The 22,957-nt window shown below is 32.5% G+C and overlaps 2 protein-coding genes and 1 long non-coding RNA gene across 8 annotated transcripts in view; all 3 read left to right on the forward strand.

Annotated features, from left to right (window-relative positions):
- LOC105344873 (transcription intermediary factor 1-beta) overlaps positions 1 to 22,957 on the forward strand; it is a 117,779-nt gene that overhangs the window by 48,349 nt on the left and 46,473 nt on the right. The window lies entirely within an intron of this gene.
- The window catches only part of LOC105344698 (E3 ubiquitin-protein ligase TRIM45-like), a 28,316-nt gene continuing 8,120 nt past the window's right edge, over positions 2,762 to 22,957 (forward strand). Inside the window, exons 1-2 of the mRNA XM_066087905.1 lie at positions 2,762 to 2,815; positions 4,175 to 5,009. Of these exons, the coding sequence (XP_065943977.1) occupies positions 4,188 to 5,009 (822 nt within the window). The 5' untranslated portion in view covers positions 2,762 to 2,815; positions 4,175 to 4,187. The remainder of the gene's footprint in view (positions 2,816 to 4,174; positions 5,010 to 22,957) is intronic.
- LOC136276285 (uncharacterized) lies at positions 9,854 to 15,516 on the forward strand. The gene is made up of 3 exons (XR_010714770.1): positions 9,854 to 9,957; positions 11,110 to 13,085; positions 13,957 to 15,516. It is a non-coding gene; the product is annotated as an uncharacterized lncRNA (long non-coding RNA).

The following is a 22,957-nucleotide window of genomic DNA, read 5'->3' on the forward strand; positions in this document are numbered from 1 at the left end:
GAGTTATCATTAGTTTATCTATATCTGTAAGATATGTAAATGTTTCATCAGTTTAGTAAGATTATGTACCTAAATTATATGGTAACGTAACGTTTGTTGAAAAAAAATCATATGGCTAACGCAAAAACCTCAGCTCAACACTATTTAGAGTGTGAAGGTTGCGAAGAAAGACCTTCCAAGTTCCTTTGCAAAACATGCTCTGGCCATCTTTGTGAAACTTGTAGAAATGACCATGAAAGGAAAAAGCTTACTCGTGGTCACGTGGTCGTTCCTCTAACATCAAACAACCTGACCAGTGAGAAAATTTTGTACTGCGCATGCTCTGGGCATATCAAAAATAAGCTAGAATATCACTGCATTCCTTGTGATAAGTCTGTTTGCGCAGAATGTATCAGACTATATCACAAAGGCCATGCAAAGAAATCTTTAACTTCTGATTTAAAAAAGGCTGAACGAGTTCAGTATGGAGATGAGATAAAAGGACAATTAGGAAAGCATGCACTTGACGGTTTGCGGATGTTGGACACGATGTTTGAAAGTGCGTTTCCACCTTCAAAAAAAAAAGAACCGTCTGAAATGGCAAACATGTCATTTCCACCTTCAAAGAAGAAAGAACCTTCTGGAAATGACAATTCTCAGGACAATATGCCAAACAAGTCCACTACTTGCGTAGTTCAATAGGTATTTCCTTTGTATGGTTTTGGACTGATTTTTAGAAATGTCATTTGTTTTTTTAGTACATGTATTTCGAGGTATTAATCATTGTGTGCTGTGATTTGAATTTTTGGACTTTGAATTATATATATATATATATATATATATATATATATATATATATATATATATATATATATATATATATATATATATATATATATATATATATATATAACTTGTATAATAACTTGGAATATACCCATTTTTATAGCTTTTTAAAGTTAACTTTTTATTATTATGCTATCCATTAAAGTCTGTTGAGAAAACACATTCGTTCATGGTTTTGTTATAATATATTGTAAACTGATATCGGAATATTTTTTTTATAATGCTAACAATAACTTGTAGAAATGGACCTGATTGCATTGCATAGTCAATTGGCTACCTCTTTGCTCTTTGGACCTTTCAGTAAAAATAAATAAATATTTTGCTAGAAGATATTCGTAAAATATAGATCGTATGCATAAATGGCAATTGCCACAAATTTAAGAACGTAAATTAAATACTCTAAGGTTTGTAAAACTTGGTAAATAAGACTATTGCATGAATTTCATGGATGCAATCACAAATCCTGAATAATGAGAATAACTTTAATATTCGCTGATAAAACCCCATAAGTTGTCATCATTAAACCTAAGACATAAACAAACAAAAACGTTGTAAAAGACCTTATTCTTTTTTAAGGTCGACTGTGCTTTCCCAGGGCTAACTCTTCGTCAATTATTAAGGCCCAAATATGGGATACAAAGTGTTCGTCAGCCTCTTGAAATATATCCCCAACGTATCAGAATATGATGATTTTCTTACCTTCTGTCCACGCTAGCTAATCATGCCTTTGTTCAGGTCAGGTCAGCAAGTATTAATTTTTACTTTATAACTGTTTCTTTCAATTTAAAATGGAATTTGATATGGAATTTTGAATTTACGTTTATTAGCATGTTTTCGGTAATTTAAATATCGAACCGACCACAGAATTCTATTTCCTATTCGAATAGTGAATGGTGAAAAGCGAATAGAACTTTAACTTTAGAATGCCACGCATATATGCTTATACTAAATAAGACCCATTACGTATGAATATATTTAGACAATTACTTCTTTTTTTTTTACAGAACTTATGGAGGAAGATGAACCAAGAATTCCTCCCAAAAGTAAAAACCCCCCATAACAGTTAATCCAAATCAATCAAACACACAAGCTGAATTCACAAGCCGAAACTTTACTGTTCTTCAAACTGAACAATTCTGTTTTTAATAAAATGTTTATCTGAATGACATCTTCCGCTTCACCAAGTAATTATCATTCTTCAAACGTTGCTTTGACTTAATTAACAATTTTTATGCTCAATTAAGCCAACCTGAAAATCTAAAGACTTGTCCAAACAAATTGTCAGAGCTACCAACAACTAATTGATTACTCCAATCTTTGCTGAATGAAAACAATTCTGAAAAAAAAACTGAGCAGGCTTTACATACACTCAAATTATTCTACTACATGTGTACTCTAGCAGTATACGCATTATTGTTAAAAAAGACCTACTTGTTCGCCGTGTGTAAAACTTATGTTGTAAAATTAATAATATGCTTAACTTAATATACATTTATTTAGAAAGTTTATCTCTTACATAAGATATATTGATCAAAGCATGCGTCTATATGTCACATAATCTACAAATTGATTTTAAATCGTGAACAAAAATATATCTATTACTACCAATTTTTGCGGACCCTGGCTGAAAACTTAAGAATTAAAACAAATTTGGTAAGTGCAAATTTTATCTATTTGCGAAGTAAAAATAGTGCAATATACTTGAGGATAACTAGAATATTTTTTATAAAAGAAAACTTATGCTATCAAACGTCCTTTATAATCACCTTGGAAATGCGATGCCAACCTGTCATAATCGAAATTCGTTCGAAAACCGATCTTTTGTTTATAAGTTAATAATTTTTCTTAAATGAAATATATGCTCATTAATGATTTGTGTTAGAGATGAACATCTAATTTGTGAATTGTTTTGTGTACGACCTGACCAGACAGCCAATATTAAAACGAAAGTAGATTTTATAGGCAAGTTTTTTGTCTGCCCCTTAAGAAGGTAATTGTATATTTTCATGTTATAATATATATCTTGTCAGCCAGATGATAATATAATGTAAGAGAATACTTTGTTATTACTACGACGTTCTTATTATTTTGCGAAGACATGATCAGGTATTAGCATTGTAAAAAAAAGGTTTACCTGTCATTTATCGATAAATAGAGTAGTTTGCTTGACCATTGTTTAGAGATTACTCTTTTTTAACACAATATACATGTATAATTGGTCATATTGCAAGATTACAGGATGTTCACTTCTAATATCTACAAATACTTTTACATTGAGTAAATGGTGAATAAAAACTCAGGTTGCCATTGACATCTACGTAAACATCCAATGAATGGATTTTAAATGAATGACCTAGAAGTTTCGATCTATGTGGATAACCGTTCTTCTCTCCCCATTCATGCATAGGTGTTGAATAAACTTAGAGACATGATAGGGAAATTGATGTATCGCTGTTTTTGTCATGATTTTGGAATATCTGATTAAATATACCGTTCTGATACCCCCACCCCCCCACCCCCACCCCTTCGAAGACAGAAACATGATAACCCATCGACCCATCCATATCTTTCTAGCTCGTGTTTCGTCTTCATTCGACGCTGTTTATTTTAATAATTGCATTTCTGTGTTTAAATCGTTTTAAAAAGTGACTTTGAATTTGTTAATTTGTCTACCTACACTTATTTAAAATTAAGCAAACTGATCTTTTGAGCTTGGAATTTATTGTGTAAAAATAAAAATATATGCAGCATATCGTTGGCGGATTTATTTTGACTGCATATTATTTTTACATTTAACAAGACTCAATTTCATTGAATTTTGACTTTAATAAATTCGTTATCCTTATATATATATATATATATATATATATATATATATATATATATATATATATATATATATATATATATATATATATATATATATATATATATATATATATAATAATAATAATAATACAGCTCCTTATATGCCTTATATGTACTTATATTATACAGCTCTCTATTACACTTGGTCGTTTTTTATGGTTCTGTCGGACAATATCAATTATCACCCTGGTATATAAAACATTAATATATCGTGATAAAGAAGTGAAAGTTATTTATAAGATATGAAATGTGCAGAAACTTTTATCTTTATCAAATTTATGAATGAAGTAAAATTGTGTTTAGTACATCTTTGCTTGCCAAATTCATAATTTGTAGTTCTTATCTCCCCTTGGCAGATTTAGCTGACTTGGCTGACTGTTTGATTTCAAATTAAATTTGACTACTTAAATATTTTAATTTCTAAATTAAGTAGTATTTTATGATCACGCACATGACGCAATTTACGTATTGATTTTGTAAGGTACCATCTTAAAATGGCAAAGAAATCAACAGCTGCCCAGCATTTTCTGGAGTGTGATAATTGTGAAGAACGCCCTGCGAAGTTTCTGTGTAAGACATGCCCTGGTCATCTATGCGAGAACTGTAAAACTGAGCACGAGAAGAAAAAAATGACGCGAAGCCATGAGATTGTATCTTTGATATCAAACAACGAAAACATGGTAGATCTACTATATTGCAAAGATCACACAAAGAAGAAGCTAGAATGTTACTGCAACCGTTGTAAAGAACCCGTGTGTACAGATTGCATTATACAGTCTCATAATGGTCACCCCGTGGAATCGTTGTCCACCGTTTACAAAAGAACCACAGATCAGGTTAGGGAACAAAAAGAAAAAATCGATAACTTTCTTTTGCCAAAATACAGAGAATTAGTTTCTAACGAAACAGCAAAAGAGTCAGCATTAAAAAGAAGAGCAGAGGAGATCAAGAAAAAAATTGAGGCACATACAGAAAGTCTGGTTGAAATGATAAAAACCATTGGCACACAGACAGTTGAAGATTTATCAAAGAAAGAGAAAGATGGACTACGGGAAATAGAACAGACTAAGAACAACTTTAAAAAACAGATCGATGAGTTGCAGCTAATGAGTAGAACAATATCTGCAGATATTGAAGCTAAGCCTGGAATTTCATTCTTCAAACTAGTTGAGAGAAATAATCTCGAAAGGTTTGAAAAATCTCAGCCGGATATTGATTATTCGTTAACTGACTTTCAACCAGGCGATATGAAACTAGCTATAGAAGACAACTTTGGGATACGACCCATTTTACAAAGATCTGGACACGACAGATTTGTAAGTAAAATTGATATTCATTCAATAAGCCATTCTATGAACAAAGTAGCATACACTAATCATTCTCTCTTTATTTAGTAGCAAACACTAATCATTCTCTATTTAAAAACTTTAAAGAATATATTTGTTCTTGATATGCGTCTTCTTGAACAGTCATTATTTTTAAGATTGCCAGCATAGCTTGATAAAATAGTGAACACCAATGTATATCAATAAAGGTATGGACTTTTTTTGTCATATTTTTTTTCAAAACATGGCCTGTGTCCGACATAGACTTAGGCAATTTTTCCTCAATGATAAATAAATCAACGTTCATTATAAGCAATTCAAAGACATATTTATAGTTTACTGCATTGTATTGCATACAAATATCGTAAGTTAAATCATTTTACATGTTTACATATGAAAAAAATCAAAACAAGAAAATCAAAACAAACAATCAAAGAAAAAATGTTGTACAGTGATTTAAGGCTTTGAATTTTGTTATTTCTCATTTTATCCACATGATTCCACGTTTAGTCCATATTGATAAAAACGAATTGCGTTGATTTTATATAAATTAAAAAGCATGTCTTCGAGAAAACCGTACAAATATGAAAAAAAGCTGTGGTAGCAAGTCTCAAAAATGAAAAGAATTTTATCATAGCTTTAAAGGATACGTATTTAGAGTCAGATATATGAAATTTGTGTTTGCCCTGGATGTTTCTATTTTTAGTAAAAGCCAGTATTGCATTCTAGTTAAAATGTCATCAAAAACGCCAAAGAATTTGGTAAAAATTAACCATTATCATTATTAATTTATAAAATGTATAAACAACATCTGAGGAAAAGAAAACTATATTTTGAAAGAGTGAGGTTAAAGCATGAATTTATGTAGTTTTTGTGTTATATTATTTCACATACATGGATGACCCAGGTGTGCAAATAATGGCATGGTGCCAAGAAATCATAATCATTTCTTTTTTCTCAATTTTAAAGAAAGTATTTCTCAGAAAGAAGCATTTCTTTTTTTGAAATTTTGTATTAATAAAAAAATCTAACAAGCTTCGTTATCTATATATGAAATCCTTCTTAGGACTCTCAAGGACTGAGAAGTTATACAGTCATTTCATGCATATCTTTTACAAATTTATGCTATGCTATGGTTTGCGATTTTAATGATATGCTATGAGATTTGTATGCTATGCTATGAGATTTGTTTGCTATGCTATGAGAAATTGAAATGAAGGGCTTAATGATATGGTATGCTATGCTATGAGATTTGAACAAAAACGCATCAATACACAGAAGAGTTCCACACATTTCGAAGTAAAATAATAAGAAGCCAAAGTTTACCACAAATCTATTATGTAAACATTTATTTTTAAAAATAAAAATATTTAAAACCGAGTTAAAAGAATGTTGTATGCTATGCTATGGTATGCTATGGTATGATATGACGAATGCGATTCTATGAGATTGTATGCTATGGTATGAGATTCCAATGCTATGCTATGAGATTTCAATGCTATGCTATGAGATTTCAATGCTATGCTATGCTATGGTGTATGTTGTAAAAGATATGCTTGAACCGACTGTATTCCAATGAAAATATCTCAAATTCAATAAAAATGAAAATTTTGGGGTTTTTTTAAACATGTATTTCTTGAGCATTTTGAATTCACTGATGTACAATAAATATATAAATTTGAGGAATAGAAACCATACTATTTATGCTTTTAATTAAAACAAAAATATTACTAGGTTTTCCATAGAAGTATTCCCCGCTAAATTTAATATACAGATTTTTGCTAGAATTGCCTCCCCTTGTTGCTCTCTCGCATTGTTTACATAGACGACTGTCAAGCAAAAGATATGTCATAATATGTGTGACTTTCAGAAATGTTTACCTACATGTGATTGTAATTCTTTTGATAAGACTTTTTACAATATATTTGAGAGTGAAGGAGACGTGTTTAGTCTTAAAAGCCCCGGTATACAATCGCCAGTAGAATATATTGTAAGCTGTCCGGAATATTTGGTAATTTTTATATAGAACAGGATTTTTTGTAATTGACAAACATTTACTACGTTTAAAAATATGTGACAATCGCCGAAAGAAATTGGGTGTGCAGTGGAGAAGAACAAAGAGAACGTGTTCATATCCAGGGCATGAAGGACATGCAAAAGCCGACCGAGGGGCGTCTCCTGCATTATGTAAGAACGTGGCAGACATTGCCAGTTGGATCAGGTATTTGATTTGATAACGATATTAATATTATTTTTTTTATAACTGGATTGATAAAAAGATTATGAGATGAAAATAAATGAGATAATAAATCAACAAGTATACACAATATTTTGATATTTTTTACGATTCTCCCCATTTGGTCATGAATGTGTTTTTCTTTGATAACCCATAAAGAATAACGACAAGATAAGTCTTAATTTAGATCAGAAAAAAATACCCTTTTTATTGCCAACCATGCAATTTTAAACAATGTATGTTTTGTAGTATTTTGAATTTACCTTTGTTTCAATTTAAGGTATTGCACACTGTTACTCATGATATTTTCTTTTACAGATTTATATAAAAATGCCCATTGAAGCATAAAAAAGAAGTAAATCATGATGAAAAAATAAGTAAATTTTGATTTTCATATTCATTAAACATTATGACGTTGATATAAATCAACTAATGGTATTATTGTCAATCCGTCATACACATGTGCAACTAATTATATAATAGTGTTGTGTTGTGCATGTACTATGCCTAAATAGTAGTCAGGGTTTGATACATAGTGCACGAGCCGGAGGCGAGTGCACTATGTATCAAACCCTGACTACTATTTAGGCATAGTACATGCACAACACAACACTATTGTTATTATTATGCCGACTGTTGAATATACTGACGTGCTTTGCTATCAGTAGCTGTGACGTTCGAGTGTTGACAAGTCCCTAAAAATAATCACCTGAAAAGCAAGCGTTTGGGTTTTTTTTCAAATAAATCAATTGATTTGATTGTTTATTTAATCAACAAGTTGTTGTACAATAAAAAGTTAACAAAGGTTTATGTTCTTTTCAAGATATGAGAGACGTTTGGCCATACCGAGAAAACTCGAAATGTTTAGCAGACGAAATTTCATTGAATTTTTTTCTTGTACATTCTTTATCAAGCGTCATTTACAAAAGCGTTTTTGTGATTCTCATGTAAAATTTCTTTGAAAAATGTTCAATCAATTTGTTCAAAAGTTTATAAGAAACTTAAACTTTAAAATTACCGCCAATAATGAAGTGTTTTTGGAAAAATGAATGATTTTAATTGCTTGATGTCAGTTGTGTATATCTACGTTTTATATATATAAATACCGTTAGTTAGTATAACGGCGAATATAGCGTAGCGGTAACGTGTTGGGCTTCAAGCTGGAATGGTTTTAGCGTCGACAGTTCGAATCCCGCTGTCGGCGCTTGAAAGATTTTCGATTAAAATATTCGATTAAAATATTTGCCGTGCTCTATTTCGGCATAGTATGCTTACGCTATATAAATCCTTTGATACTATGCGAAAATAGATGAGTATTGAATATATAGTGACAAACTGACAGAAGGCATAATAATATGGTATATAAAGATAACTAATTGAGAGTAAAAATCGTCAACATATTTCTGTAATAAATGCCCTATGATACGATAGCATAAAAGATGTGTTATGCATGTATTTTTTTTAATATTAGTTATTCTTCCTGTGAGAAATTATAGATAATTACAAATAATCATTTGCTATGTTTAAAATTGACAATTACTTCATCAAGGTCATTTACATGGCTTTCTCCTGCATATGGACATTTACTATTTCTAGGTGTCGTTCGACAGATTGTGGTGAACTTGAAAGAACTTCAATCCAATGAAGCACTTAATGCTGCACAGCACTCAGAAAAGTTGCAGGTTCATTATACAATGATTTTTCCTGGTTATATATTTTAAATTAAAATATCATCAAATATCATCTTCAACTTGTATGTTCAAACATACCTTTTTAAATTTGAGAGACTCTTTAATCTTTAAACCAAGAACTTGCTACAGATAAAACTGTTTTATCATTGAAAAAAATTAATGGTTAATACGTACCATATATACCCATAATGTAATAACCTGCTTTACTGCATAAGAAATAATTCAATTATAATATTTATTGACTAAAACAGTAACATGAAATCTACTATTCTGCTGTAAATACAAATATTGATGAGAAAGTGATAATGATTAATTTGAAATTTGAAATGAGATTTTAAAGTTATCTAAGTTAGATATCTGTATCCCTATGATATACTTGACATATTACTTGCTTTTTATATAATGACATTGTTGGATAATTTCGAAAAAAAAAATATTGGTGTTTGGGTTAATCATTTAAACTTTTTATCTAAATTTACACTTCAAAAATTATCTTAGAGGGTTTTTTTATTAACAAGCGGGCCTTTAAAATTGTAAAATTCATGACCAGTAGCTTAAGTTAGGTCAGGGATTTAGTGTGTAGTAGGGCTATATTGAGAAAAGTAATGATATTCTTTTCTAAAAGTTCAGCTTGATATCATACATTTACAGATTCCTAGCTTTAACCCACCACCATCGTTAGAACTGTAATTCTCTTTTTAGCTGCTACTCACATGTAATAAGAAAAAAAGTAAATGATTGTAGGCGTTTTTAAGTCACTTGATATTTTCCATTAATCATTGGAGTGGCTAGAATTAAACGCAGGATAAGATATATATGTCTGTCTTCTTGTCATAGCTTTGAAGTCCAGTCAAAATACTTTATTTAAAAGTTTTCCGAAATGCATTTTTTTATTTTCCATAAGGAATTTATTTTTTCCGTTATTTTTCAGATAAATAAGATTCCTTTTGCATAGAGTTGCACATAAATATGGAATGTAATGAACTGGAAGATAGTTTCAATACACAGACAGGTAGTTATATATTCTTTATCATTTACTATCACGTATCAATTTAAGATCACATTTCATGTAAGAATTTGATATAAATCAACACAAAAAGAACATTGAAATACACTGATATTTCATAACATTTGGATGCACATTATTACAGTCACTCAAACGTTCTACTTTTCCACTTGAATGGTGAGTGAACGGCGAGCGCACACTGAGCAATTGGTGAGCACTTGAATGGTGAGCAAATAACGAGCGCACAATAAACGGAATTTGGTGGGCGCTTTTGGACAGTGAGCGAATGCAAAGCAAAATGAACGCATGGTAATTTATATGTAAACGGTGAGCGCAAACAGAACGGAGAGCCCAAGTGAACGCACAGTGATCGAACTATGTGCGCATGCCTAACGCATGGAAAAATGGGGAAGCAGAACGTTTCAGGAACAGTTTAACCAATAGTCATACTGTATACCGAATACATGTATAGTTGAGTTTTGCAGTAGCATATTACATGTGGCTACTTAGTATACACAAAAGTTTAGAGTTCAATGTCAAAGTATTGAGATTTTGATTCAGATCATACCATAACATTTGATGCATATGCTGTGTCAGTAAGTTAAATATTATGTTTGTAGCTGTAAAATGAACAAATACCAATAACGAATATGCTGCACGTTGCTATTTGAAGTATTTTACATGTATAAATACAGCAGGTTATTTTTTCTGTGTACATACCTGGTATAAAACAAAGGTTCAAGAGAGCTTATTTATTTATGACCCTTCACTGGTTTCTGTCTGTTATCTGTTTTCAGTTAAAAAAAACAATGATTTCTTCTCAAGAGCCATTAAACAATTTAGTTTTACCAAACTTAAAGTACATTTCTAGCTATGTTTAAGTTTGCCCATTAGTTCCTTGTCATATTCAATGTAATGACAATCAACAAAAAATAAATTATTAACAACTACTTCACCAGAAGTGGCAGTACAGCTATTTTAATCTAATATGGATGAAATATAATTTATTAGCTGAATAAGTGTGGAGCTATGTCCTTGAAAATGGTATCTGATTGTTCTGCATGATGATTACTTGTATCCCATATTACACTATCCATCAGAATCAATGTGTATGTTTAATGCAAACAAGGCTTTTTTAACTGTCATTTTTAAATACAGGTAGCAACTCTCAAGCAACATCATGTTCCAACTGGTCACAAGAGTGCAAATTCTCTCGAGAAATATTCAAAGAAGCAATCATTATGGAATCTCTTTCAAGTTGTCAGTACACGCCTCTGAAAAACCAGCCATCCCAACCTTTAGCAGAATTGAATAGTTCTACTAGAAACTATTATATTATTGACAGGCAACATCAGCTTAAAAGTTTATATGTGAATCAATAGCACCTGGGCAGGGACTTGATCTACTGGAAGAGGTCATTTTGAGTACCCAATCCCAACAACATGAAAAAAAAGCCAGACCAAAGACGGATGCACTATAAAGACTGTCATAGAGGCTTATACAAACGCAAATACTCTTCTTAATAGCTTACAAGTACACAAAGTCAGAACTGTTATCGCTTGTTGATGGTCTCTCTGTCCATAAAATTGACTCGGCAAGAAAGCATACATCTATGCATGGACCCGGCCAGTACATTGCACCACCAAAAGTGACTAGAGTGAGACTGACTAAAGGACAAATTCAGCACTTCATAGAATTCATCTCAACACCATGCTACCTCCAAACAGTTGGATTTGGTTCCAAAGTTTTAAAACTGTCATCTGGTGTCCAAGTCAAAGTGTCAAAAATTATCCGAACAATGTAAGCATCTCGGTTAAATGGTTAATAAATGCATACAGTTTGTACCGCTAAGAAAATTCATTAAAAATGCCATCACGTGCCACCGTGTTTAAATTAATCAGAGCCCGTGCAGCATCACAACTCAAGTCATTATACACGGACTTTACAATTGTGGCAGTTAAGGGCTTGCTGCTATTGAAGTCTTCGAGAAAACCATAGACAAATTTGTTGAGCACGGATTGCAACTTGAAAAGGCCATTGGATTTTAAGGAATTAAAAGAAAAAATCGGCAAATGTTTTTGAAACATGACTTTCAAACCAACTTAAGCAATAGCAGTACTTGTATTCACCATTGTATGCAGTATGCACTGAGCGACAAACCAATTTGCGACCATGATCATACCAACTATTGCATTACTTGTGAGAATTTAGATGAAACCAAGGAGTCAATTGATCAATGTTTCAAGGGTTTGTCGTTTTCTGACGAACAGATCAGAGAAGAACTTCAATATGACATTGAATCTTCTAATGAGAAAATCATCAACTGGTGCAACCACTGCATTAGATCAGTGCATCAAGATCTCTGCAAGAAGGATTGACAATTGAAAGAGAATCAAGTATTCATTATTGCTGACTGGGCCATGAAGTACCTTCCTCAGTCCTTCAGAGAATCACAGAGCGAGTGGTTTGGCAAGCAATGATTGAGTTGGCATGTTTCCTGTGCATTATTTCCAGAAAAGGAGACGGAGAGTGATGGTGAGAAAACATTTGATATAATGTCATACGTACACCTTGTTGAGAATGACACACAGGGATGGTTAACCATTTCACAGATCTCGCATCATACACTTTGCATGCTTAAAGAGCAAAACCAAATCTTAGTGAAGTCTTCATAAAGTCAGACAATGCTGGTTGCTACCATCATCTTCCTTTGATGGCACACCTGTGGAAAAAAAGAAGTATGACTGACATTACTGTGAAAGAATTTAACTTCAGCGAAGTACAGTCAAGCAAGGACATATGTGATGTAAGGACAAGAAGTTGCAGGTTACATATCCTTAATTATGTTAATGAAGCACATGATGTGACAGATGTGTTCCAAATGAAGAATGCCCTAGAAAGCCAGGGTGGTGTTTTTAACACATATGTATCAATCATTGATGTGTCCATGGAAAAGCAGCTGAAGCTATCAGATCAGGCCAGTTGAACGGATGCTCCATCATGCAATTCAGCACTTAATTTTTGAGGAAGATCTTTTAAGAATGATTAAGGCTTATTGATTTGGGGAAGAAAGAATACCAACTGAAAGTTTGAATGCTATTTCCAAATACATGTCAGGGATTTGTGGATATTAGGTAACTCAAGATCTATTTTAAATGATGGTGCTTCTGGTTAGGTTTGCGGTTACAGGGAGATAACTCCCACATTTTCATTGTGACCTAACACCAACTACCCTTTATTTCAGTTATGACTTCAAACTTTATATGACATCATAATCGATTTCAGTTTTTTTTATTTCGCGGTTTTTTTTTGGTTTCTATTAAAAAATAAGAGGACACAAGCATTTCATCAATTTCCACGTAAACAAAATCCGCATCATATGGTTTTGAATAGTGTTTTAGAAACATCAGATTACACATATTCTAAGATACGTTTTTCCTGAAATCGGTGGACTTGGAAAGGTTTCAAATACGATGTTTTCGTTTACATAATAGTAGTCCAAAATTAAGACTTTTATTGCATTTTATTCTATTTTTAGATAGTTCATCATAAATCAATAAAAGTGAATTATGATATTAATAGGGATATTATTTTCGAACATTTTAACCATAAATAACCCCAATAATATTCACATATAAAATGTACATATTTTCACGAAATTGTTTACATTTCAACAAAATGAAAATTGGAAATCATGAACTTTGACCTTTTGTAGTTATAAAACGGGACGGGCAAAATTCATTTGAATTTAATGAAAGTTTAGTATAGTGAACACAATGGTATGTCACTTTTGTACAAACTCTAAAAATCCAAGCCGCAAACCTTACCTTAATGTGCGCTGGTTCATGTTCACTGTAGTTCATGTTAATGAAATAAAACCAGTTTTCTTGTTAATGTATCTGATAATCATATGAATTAAAATATATATTCATCAGGTGTAATTATCTTTTAAATAAGAAAAATGGATGGACATCTAAATTTTAAATTCACATATTTTATTTTCAGATTAAGGCATTTCCAACGACACCCGAGACAAGAGATTTGTTGAAGATAACGACTTCTCACCTCTCTTGTACAGACCCCGATTCTGTCAAACGGTTCAAGAAACAGGACCAGCTCTTAGATCACCTGGTGAAAGAGGATCACCTATATGATTCAGACAAAATGGATAGCACTGAAGAAGTAAAATGTCTTTGAAGCAGGGAACACAACTGAGAAAAAGCAAATCCATATTCAGTATCCAAAAATATGAGATATGAAGTGGATGACAATGGTCATCGTTTATTTAAACCATCTGAATGGCTCAGTCAGCAACAAGTTAGAGGTTTGTTTGCAAACGTTGCAACAAAGAAACAGTACAGAGAACCAAAAGGTTAAAGTTGGAAGAAGAGCATAACCAATACTGTCAGTGCATTGCTTGCAGATGAACGCATGGATGTGATGGCAACAATTTGTGATTCATGTTGATTCATTTTTAGCTCATCTGAGCTGAAAGCTTAAATGAACTATTCTGAACACATTTTGCCCGTCGGTCGTCTGTCCCTCCGTCTGTAAACTTTTTACATTTTGAACTTCTTCTTTAAAACCGCTGGGCAAAATTTGACACAAAGCATTTTTATGATAAGGCAAATATAAATTGCAAAAATGACAGACCGATCTTTATTGAGAGCGGAAAAGACCTTGAAACTGTAGAAAAAAAGGGGGATCCTTTTTTAAAAATCGTCGTCTCAAAAACTATTGCATCAAATTCAAAGTAAATGAGCATTTGCAAAAGTTAGCAAAAATTATTGGCTAATTATGTTTCAAATATGAGTTATTATGACAATCAGTTTTTATCTTCGGGTTCGGTAATCCATGAGTCTTGGTAAAATGAGACGGCAAAACCAGGCCGGGGCAAAATAAATTTTCAGGATATGTTACGTACCAGTGTATTTGTATTCGCTATAATTACTGCTGCAAAATTTTGAATTGACGATTGCCGATCTGTCCCGGCTTTTTTTTTACCGCGGCCCGGGATTGCCTACCCATTTTACCAAGACCCGTATTCCATACTTCAAAAATGAGGTTCTTTGCTTGAAGTAACCATGACATATGATAAAAAGGTCGATCTGACAATGATTCCATTCTTTGTTGTGCAATAGTTCGCATATGAAAGGAATCTTTGAAACCTGCAAATAATATTGCCAATTTGGTGCCGATCTTGTGGGGTAAATTTAGGTTAAATATTTCAATGCGTTGACAGTTTTCACATATGACGGTGGTGTTAGTTTGTCTCGATTTTCTTTTCGTTTTTATTACTTATGCTTTGTAACCTGGGAACTATCGCCTGTATTTTTAATTTTTACGTATCAAATCAAACATAGACTTTGGTAAATCAAACAGTTAACTGTTTACCTGCGCAAATCTAAAAAGTACTAAAATGCAATTCATTCTATCTGTAATTCGGTATGATCTTTTGCGTAATGGTAGATTATTGCAATGTGTTTTGTTGAGATGCTCAGCATTTTCTCGAGTTTATTTAGTTTAAATAGAGTTTAATATCGCTGACGGAAATATGTAGATCAACATGTATATGATTCATTTTGAAAAATAAATTGTGATCTTTCTTTGTTATAGTGCATGTTTCTTAAGTTTAATTGTTTAAATTTTCATTATACTTACCATATATGAGTGTTAAGCTTCGAATTATAAGCAAGATACAGAGAGATTTGCTCACAATTTTATGTTTGTACACATATCTGAGGCCATTCTTTTTTTCAACTTTAATTGCTGTAAAGGAAAAACCAATTTAAAAATTTTAAGAATGTAATAAACTCATGTGAACAAAATATGAATCAAACATTGCAGAACTGTAAGCTCCACAGGATGAAGCTCTGCCATTCAGTCAACTAAATGATAACTGAATGGTCTGGAAAGGCGACTGAATGGCACAGCTTTGCCATTAAGTCACCTTTCAGTTACCTTTCAATTACCTTTCAAGTGACTGAACAGCAGAGATTCATCTTGTGCTCTGTATCTTGCTTATAATTCTACAATTGACGCTGAAATTTTGGTTGATCATTAGAAATGTCTCACTAAATGTTAAATACTTGTACAAAAAAATTAAAGGATGATATGCTGTATATAACTACTCTCGGGGACCCCCTCCTTATACATTGAATAATGTGAAATCTAAATCAATTTTGATAGTTTTTCAGATACGAGTAAATAAAAACGACACCGTTAAAACAGTTTCCATAGTTCTGACACATTTCTGTTGCAGGTATAAAGGAATTATCGATATTCTTAAGAAAATATTACATCGGAAAATTTTCGTTGTTTGTAGCCAAACATGAAGATCAAAGATAAAGATGAAAATAATAGGTGGGCCTTAATAAAATAGAGTGATGTGCCTGTCAATACTGTAACATTGATTTTTTATAGACATGTCACGTGACAATATTTTTCACTCCAGTGTATTCATCAATCAAGTGTGAGTAAAGTTATAAAAAACACACGAGTTTACGCGAGGCAAACAACAGTTATTTATTTATAATGGAGAAGATCAATCAAATTTTTGAATGTTTTTAATTTGAGGAATTAAGCTCATTGATGTACAATTTTCTTCATCACATCTATAGGTTTTTGTTAATAAAATACAATAACTATTATATTATATTTTTAAAAAAAATACAACAACTAGTAACCAGTTGACGAAGAAAATGTACCTATATGCTCTCATTTAATTTGATCGCTTTATAATATGGGGAGGGGGGGGGGGAACGAAAAAATAGGGAATTGGAAGTAAACAGTGTACTCCTGCCAAATGTTTAGTTTTATTTCTTGCATAGGATTTTCTTATTCTGGGTAAAAATAGTATTCAATAATGGTACAATGTCAAATATTACGTGTATGCAAAATTAAGTGTTAGATTCGAACACTTTACAATTTTTTGTGCCATTCTACCGAGGGGCCATATGACACAATATCTTTTGAACGCCCATTGTTGCTCAGGTGAGCGATGTGGCCCAATGGGCCTCTTGTTATGTATGTATTATCACAGAATTTTTAATTGATATCTTAGATTTGTAACACATTTAAAAATTGATCATGCATTTTAAAGTTAACTAAGTGCAGTTTTGCATTTGAGTGAAATTTAAATGAAGATACAGAGATACTGTTGTGTTCACTGGTTCTGCGTCTACCACCTTTAATTTGAGTGATTTGACAGGTTGCACACTTATCTACTGTAGTAGTTCGCTATGTCTGAATTAATTAAGTTAGCTGTCTAATTGAGCTACATTTTTAAATTGGATAATTGTTATCTTTAGCACTACATGTATGAATTGATTGTAACATGTTAAAAGGGCTACATATACGGATTGATGATGTAAGTTTTCTAAAAGCGCTTAATGTATGAATTGATGATGTAAGTTTTCTAAAAGTGCTACATGTATGAATTGATGATGTAAGTTGCATTAAAGTGCTACATGTATGAATTGCTGATGTAAGTTGTCTAAAAGTGCTACATGTATGAATTGGTGATGAAAGTTGTCTAAAAGCGCTACATGTATTGATTTATGATGTAAGTTGTCAAAAAGCACTACATGTATTCATTGATGAAGCAAGCTGTCTAAAAGTGATACATGTATGATTTGATGATGTGTGTTGTCTAAAGGTGCTACATGTATGTATTGATGAAGTAAGTTGTCAAAAAGCGCAACGTGTATTGATTTATGATGTAAGTTGTTTAAAAGCACTACGTGTATTGATTGATAATGTAAGTTGGTTGTGATAGTTGTCTAAAAGTGTTACATGTATGAATTGGTTTTTAATACTTGTCTAAAGGCGCTACATGTATTCATTGATGTCTTTGATTAATTGGTGGTTTTTTTATAGACCTTCATGCATAAATGCATGTCATAGCGCTTCATAAATGATCGAATTGATGGTATTAGTTATGTTAAAGTGCTAAATGTATGACTTAATAAATAGTGCTAGTTACTAATAACACTATATTCATGAATAAATGGTTTAATTTCTAATAGCATTACATGTATGAATAAATGATGTATGTTGGCTAATAGCAATATACATTAATTTTATGAATTGGTGTTAGATATTAAAAAGCTATACATGTCGGAATCAATGATTTAGGTTCTAATATTGCTACATATATGAATTGATAATGTTAGTTATTTAATGAAATGATTAGATAGTGTTAGTTATCTTATATAACTTCGTATTTTAATTGATGATAATTATTGTCTACGTTGAAATTAATAACACTTTTACACATTTTTAGGCGCATCGCTATCTGCGATGTAGCCTCATTGCTGTCGGCTCACTTCTTGCGGCTTATATACAAGCGGCGTCATAGAACTCAAGTATCAATGCGCCAATAAATATATAGTGCCGTTCTGATTGTTACGTATTTTTAATCAGGAACATACATTCTGTATTCGTTTTTAAAATATCAAGAAATCATTACAACTGATATCTCCTTTACACATTGAAAACACATCAACATCAATAAAAGAACAAAACAAATATAAATACGCAGATGAGATAGACTGCCAATGCCTATGCGATGTACGGTCGATAGTGACAGAGGAGCAGTCAACCGATGAGATAATTTGCATAACAACAGTTCGTACTTCAATTTAAAAGCGGCGACGTTAATTGTTCGAATATCGGAGATAAAAAAAAAGTAATACAGTGTAATTTTTGCCTATAAAACATTTTAGATAGTTTTTATACTTAGTCTAGTTACTGTGTCTGCATATGAATGTCATTGTGACTACTTTTTGCGAATTGTTAGCTAAATGGATCAAATAAAAAACAACATGTATTTTAATATTACACTGTATAAGTTTGAAATGTAAAGTTTCAATGTTATAGTTCAGTAAAATATTCTTTAATTTACTGATGTGTCAGCTTTTTTTCCTCAAAACATAGTGTAATAATGCATATCCTATGCTAAACTACAGGTCCTGGGGAGTTTTTGAAAGTCCAAAATTGTTTAACTAAAAGACAACATATTTCCAAACGTATTGAGAGTCCAAAGACAGATTTTGGATATAATGTATATATTAATATCCTATTATAACTAAAAACAGGTTTGTTAAATTAAAAATTTCAGGCCTTTAAAAAAATGTTTTCTTTTACAATTTAAAAAAAAATTGGAAACATGCCAAATGTGTGACCTATCTGCACTTAAATGTACGTCATCACAAAATAAGTTGAACATGTGTATCTTGTTTCTACTAACTCTAAATGACTTTTGAGTTTAAAGTTAATCTGAACTCTGAATTTTCAAAAATAGGTGCATTTTGCAGAATGTTATGTTTTAATGGGACACAAATGCTATTATTAGTAACAGAGGTCCAGAACCATGTTATAGTAGCCACACCAAAAACAAAAGTTTTCTGGCAATGTAATTTATTTAAGGTGCACAAAATTACACACAAAATATGAATTGATCAGAGAACCTTGCCTTTTTCACCTTTTTCATCTTTTTCTCGTAATGTTCTTAAGCGAAATTTAATTTGGATTTTTAAAAAAAAATGTCACATTAGAAGTACACGAAGAAGCGACTGTATAGGAACTTTAAATGTAAAGAAAGCCATGCTTATGTATTTTTTTAAATTGTTTTATTTTTTTTTTACATTAAACCTATACAAATAAGGAGAGCAGACACGTTTTATTAAGCAACGGAAATTAAAGATCTCGACATCGAAGAAAACACTTTTCATTGTTCATATTTTCAGTTCATCATCACTATTTTGCTCTTAAAACTGACATGAATTTATAACAAGTGAAAAGCTGTCAATGTGACAGCAAACCGGGTTTTCTCTTATGTGAACTGTATACATAATCCATGTCAACCCATATCCAGTGAAATGGAGTTCCCTTTATGCAATATTTTGCCAAAAAATGACTTAGTTCAAAAGCTGGTATTTTTTCGATAAATTATCGGAAATCAAAATCCTAGCAATATGCACACCTCTGATATATGTACAATTGATCTGCAAAAGAACAACTTCCTATCTTGAAAACTGTAGGATGAGTAATCCGTACAATGAGGGTACTCTTTTGGCAGCCGCACGCACGCCCGCCCGCCCGCCATTTTCACCATTTTATTAACCGTGTTTTTCCGTTGGAAAACCCGGTTAAAAATGTTCGATCGCTCCCAAACTACAACTTGGGTATACGAGAACATGTATATACCGCCCCAAAAAGTTACGATAACCGTTGTCTCCTTTCCGATCAAGGCATGCAGATTGCAGAGACTTCCCTATGATAGAACTACACATTGTATTAATAAATTTGTAAAACAAAAAACATTAAACTACATTATAATACATAAAATTAAAACAAAACAAGTGAAAAGCTGTCAATTTGACAGCAAACCGGGTTTTCTTTTATGTGAACTGTATCCATAATCCAAGTCAACCCATATCCAGTGAAATGGTGTATCCTATATGCAATATTTTGCCAAAAAATGACTAAGTTTAAAAGCTGGTATTTTTTCCATAAATTATCGGAAATCAAAATCTTAGCAATGTGCACACCTCTGATATATATACAATTGATCTGCAAAAGAACAACTTCCTATCTTGAACATTGTAGGAGGAGTTATCCGTACAATGGGGGTACCCTAACCGCAATATTTTGCCAAAAAATGACTAAGTTCAAAGGCTGGTATTTTTTCCATAAATTATCGGAAATCAAAATCCTAGCAATATGCACATTTCTAATATATGTACAATTGATCTGCAAAAAAAACAACTTCCTATCTTGAAAACTGTAGGAGGAATTATCCGTACAATGAGGGTACCCAATATGCAATATTTTGCCAAAAAATGACTAAGTTCGAAAGATAATATTTTTTAAATAAATTATCGGAAATCAAAATCCTTGCAATATGCACATCTCTGATATATGTACCAATGATCTGCAAAAGAACAATTCCTTATCTTGAAAACTGTAGGAGAAGCTATCTGTACAATGAGGGTACCCAATATGCAATATTTTGCCAAAAAATAACTAAGTTCGAAAGCTGGTATTTTTTGGATAAATTATCGGAAATCAAAATCCTAGCAATATGCACACCTCTGATATATGTACAATTGATCTGCAAAAGAACAATTTCCTATCTTGAAAACTGTAGGAGGAGTTATCCGTACAATGAGGATACCCTTTTGGCAGCCGCCCGCCAGCCATTTCACCATTTTAATAACCGGATTTTTCTTTCGTAAAACCCGGTTAAAAAGGGATTAATTCGTTGTTATAGTTTCCACTGTATTTGTATTATCTTGCACAGATAATGCCGTGCTGTCTTTCTTCGTATTCAGATCGAACTTGTGTGTCGTTAATACATAGTACATAACGCCTGCATCTTATTGAAGACCCTGGTCGCACTACATCCAACACAATAGGAAATCCAAGAATGTATAAACAACGAAACATCGTTTTTATGATCAGTTTCTAACAAAACACTACATCAAGTCCACGCTGGATATTCCAGTGCTGTCGTAGTCATAACGTCAGGCACATCTAGGGATTAAAAGTTGTCTTCTCCGTTACAGTGCAGGCAACGGGAGCAATAGGACTTCACTGTCACCTGAGTAGCATATAACCCATACACAAACTTGTCGAGGAGTCTCATATATGCATTTAATTAGGTTCATCCTGGAGTCGAACAATTATTAAATTGTAAAGACGACCACCTCCCTGCCTGAAATTTTTCAAAAAGAACTATGAAACCTATAATTTTGGCCAAAAACTTAAAAATCTGGTTTACAAAATCATGAATTCAGTTTTCCTTTCATGGGTGTGGGAGTAAACATCAATATGCATGAACACCTATACATCCATTTTTGCCCTGCTCTAGAGTCAAAACGCATACTTCAGGGGACAATTTTTTTTTAAATTTTAGGAAAGGACTTTCTGGTAATCATAGTTATGAAGTCAGTTTTTATACAGACGTGTGAGAATATAAGAAGATTTTTAAACATGGTATGCCTTTACACTATATTGCCCCCCCCCCATGTCCTGACCCCTAGGGGCCTTGAATTTCACAATTTAGGTAGAGGAGTTAGTGGACATCATAACCATGTATTCCGTTTTTGGCCTACATGTGTGGGAGTAAAGAAGAAGATTTTTTAAGATTAAGTGCATTTTTATTATATGGCCATATTGGCCCTGGAGCCTGAGCCCCTGAAACATAGGTCATAAATTTCACAATTTTAGTAGAGGGCTTCATAAACACTATAATTATGGATTTAGTTTTAAACAAATATATATTGGAGTAGAGAAGAAGATTTTCTAAGATTTAATACATTTGTTACATAAATGATAAATGAAAATTGGTGAAGAGTACCGGGGGACACCCTGAAGTCGCTTACGCCCGACTCTTTGATTGTTCCGAGTATCTCATATCACGAGATCATGGGGTATAAATATGAGATGCCGTGAGTCTGTAATAAGTCGCAGTGAAGACGCTGAAGTGAATACTTCCAGGTAAGCTTATTGTTCGTAAGTCAATATTGCTCAGCGATTTGCGGAACAATAATACTGGAATATAGAAGCAATTTTTCTTCGTGAGCGTTGCTTTTTAGATTCAGCGGGTAGACATCTGTTGTCAGTCACAAGGGTACTTCGTCGGGTCGCTTTGAAGTGATCGATAGAAGCGACGGGGTGCGTCGGAACGACGCTTAGAGTTCGGCTTGGGCTCATACATTCATATATTTATATTTAATTGAGTTTTGAATCGATAAACGCTAGGGAAGCGACAAGGACAATTATTAAACAATTTAAACAATTATCATAAAACTCGAACACCTCAGCAAGGTATCTGAGGGATCCGTAATAAATGTTAGCGTGTTTAGGCAGACACGTTACACATTTTAACTATATGGCCATATTGGCCCCACCCTAGAGCTTGAACCTCTCACACAGTGGTCATTAATCTCACAATTTTAGTAGAGGGCTTCATGGACATTATAACCCTGCATTCGATTTT

Source organism: Magallana gigas, chromosome 1, assembly GCF_963853765.1.
Source record: "Magallana gigas chromosome 1, xbMagGiga1.1, whole genome shotgun sequence".
In the NCBI taxonomy this organism is placed as follows: domain Eukaryota; kingdom Metazoa; phylum Mollusca; class Bivalvia; order Ostreida; family Ostreidae; genus Magallana; species Magallana gigas.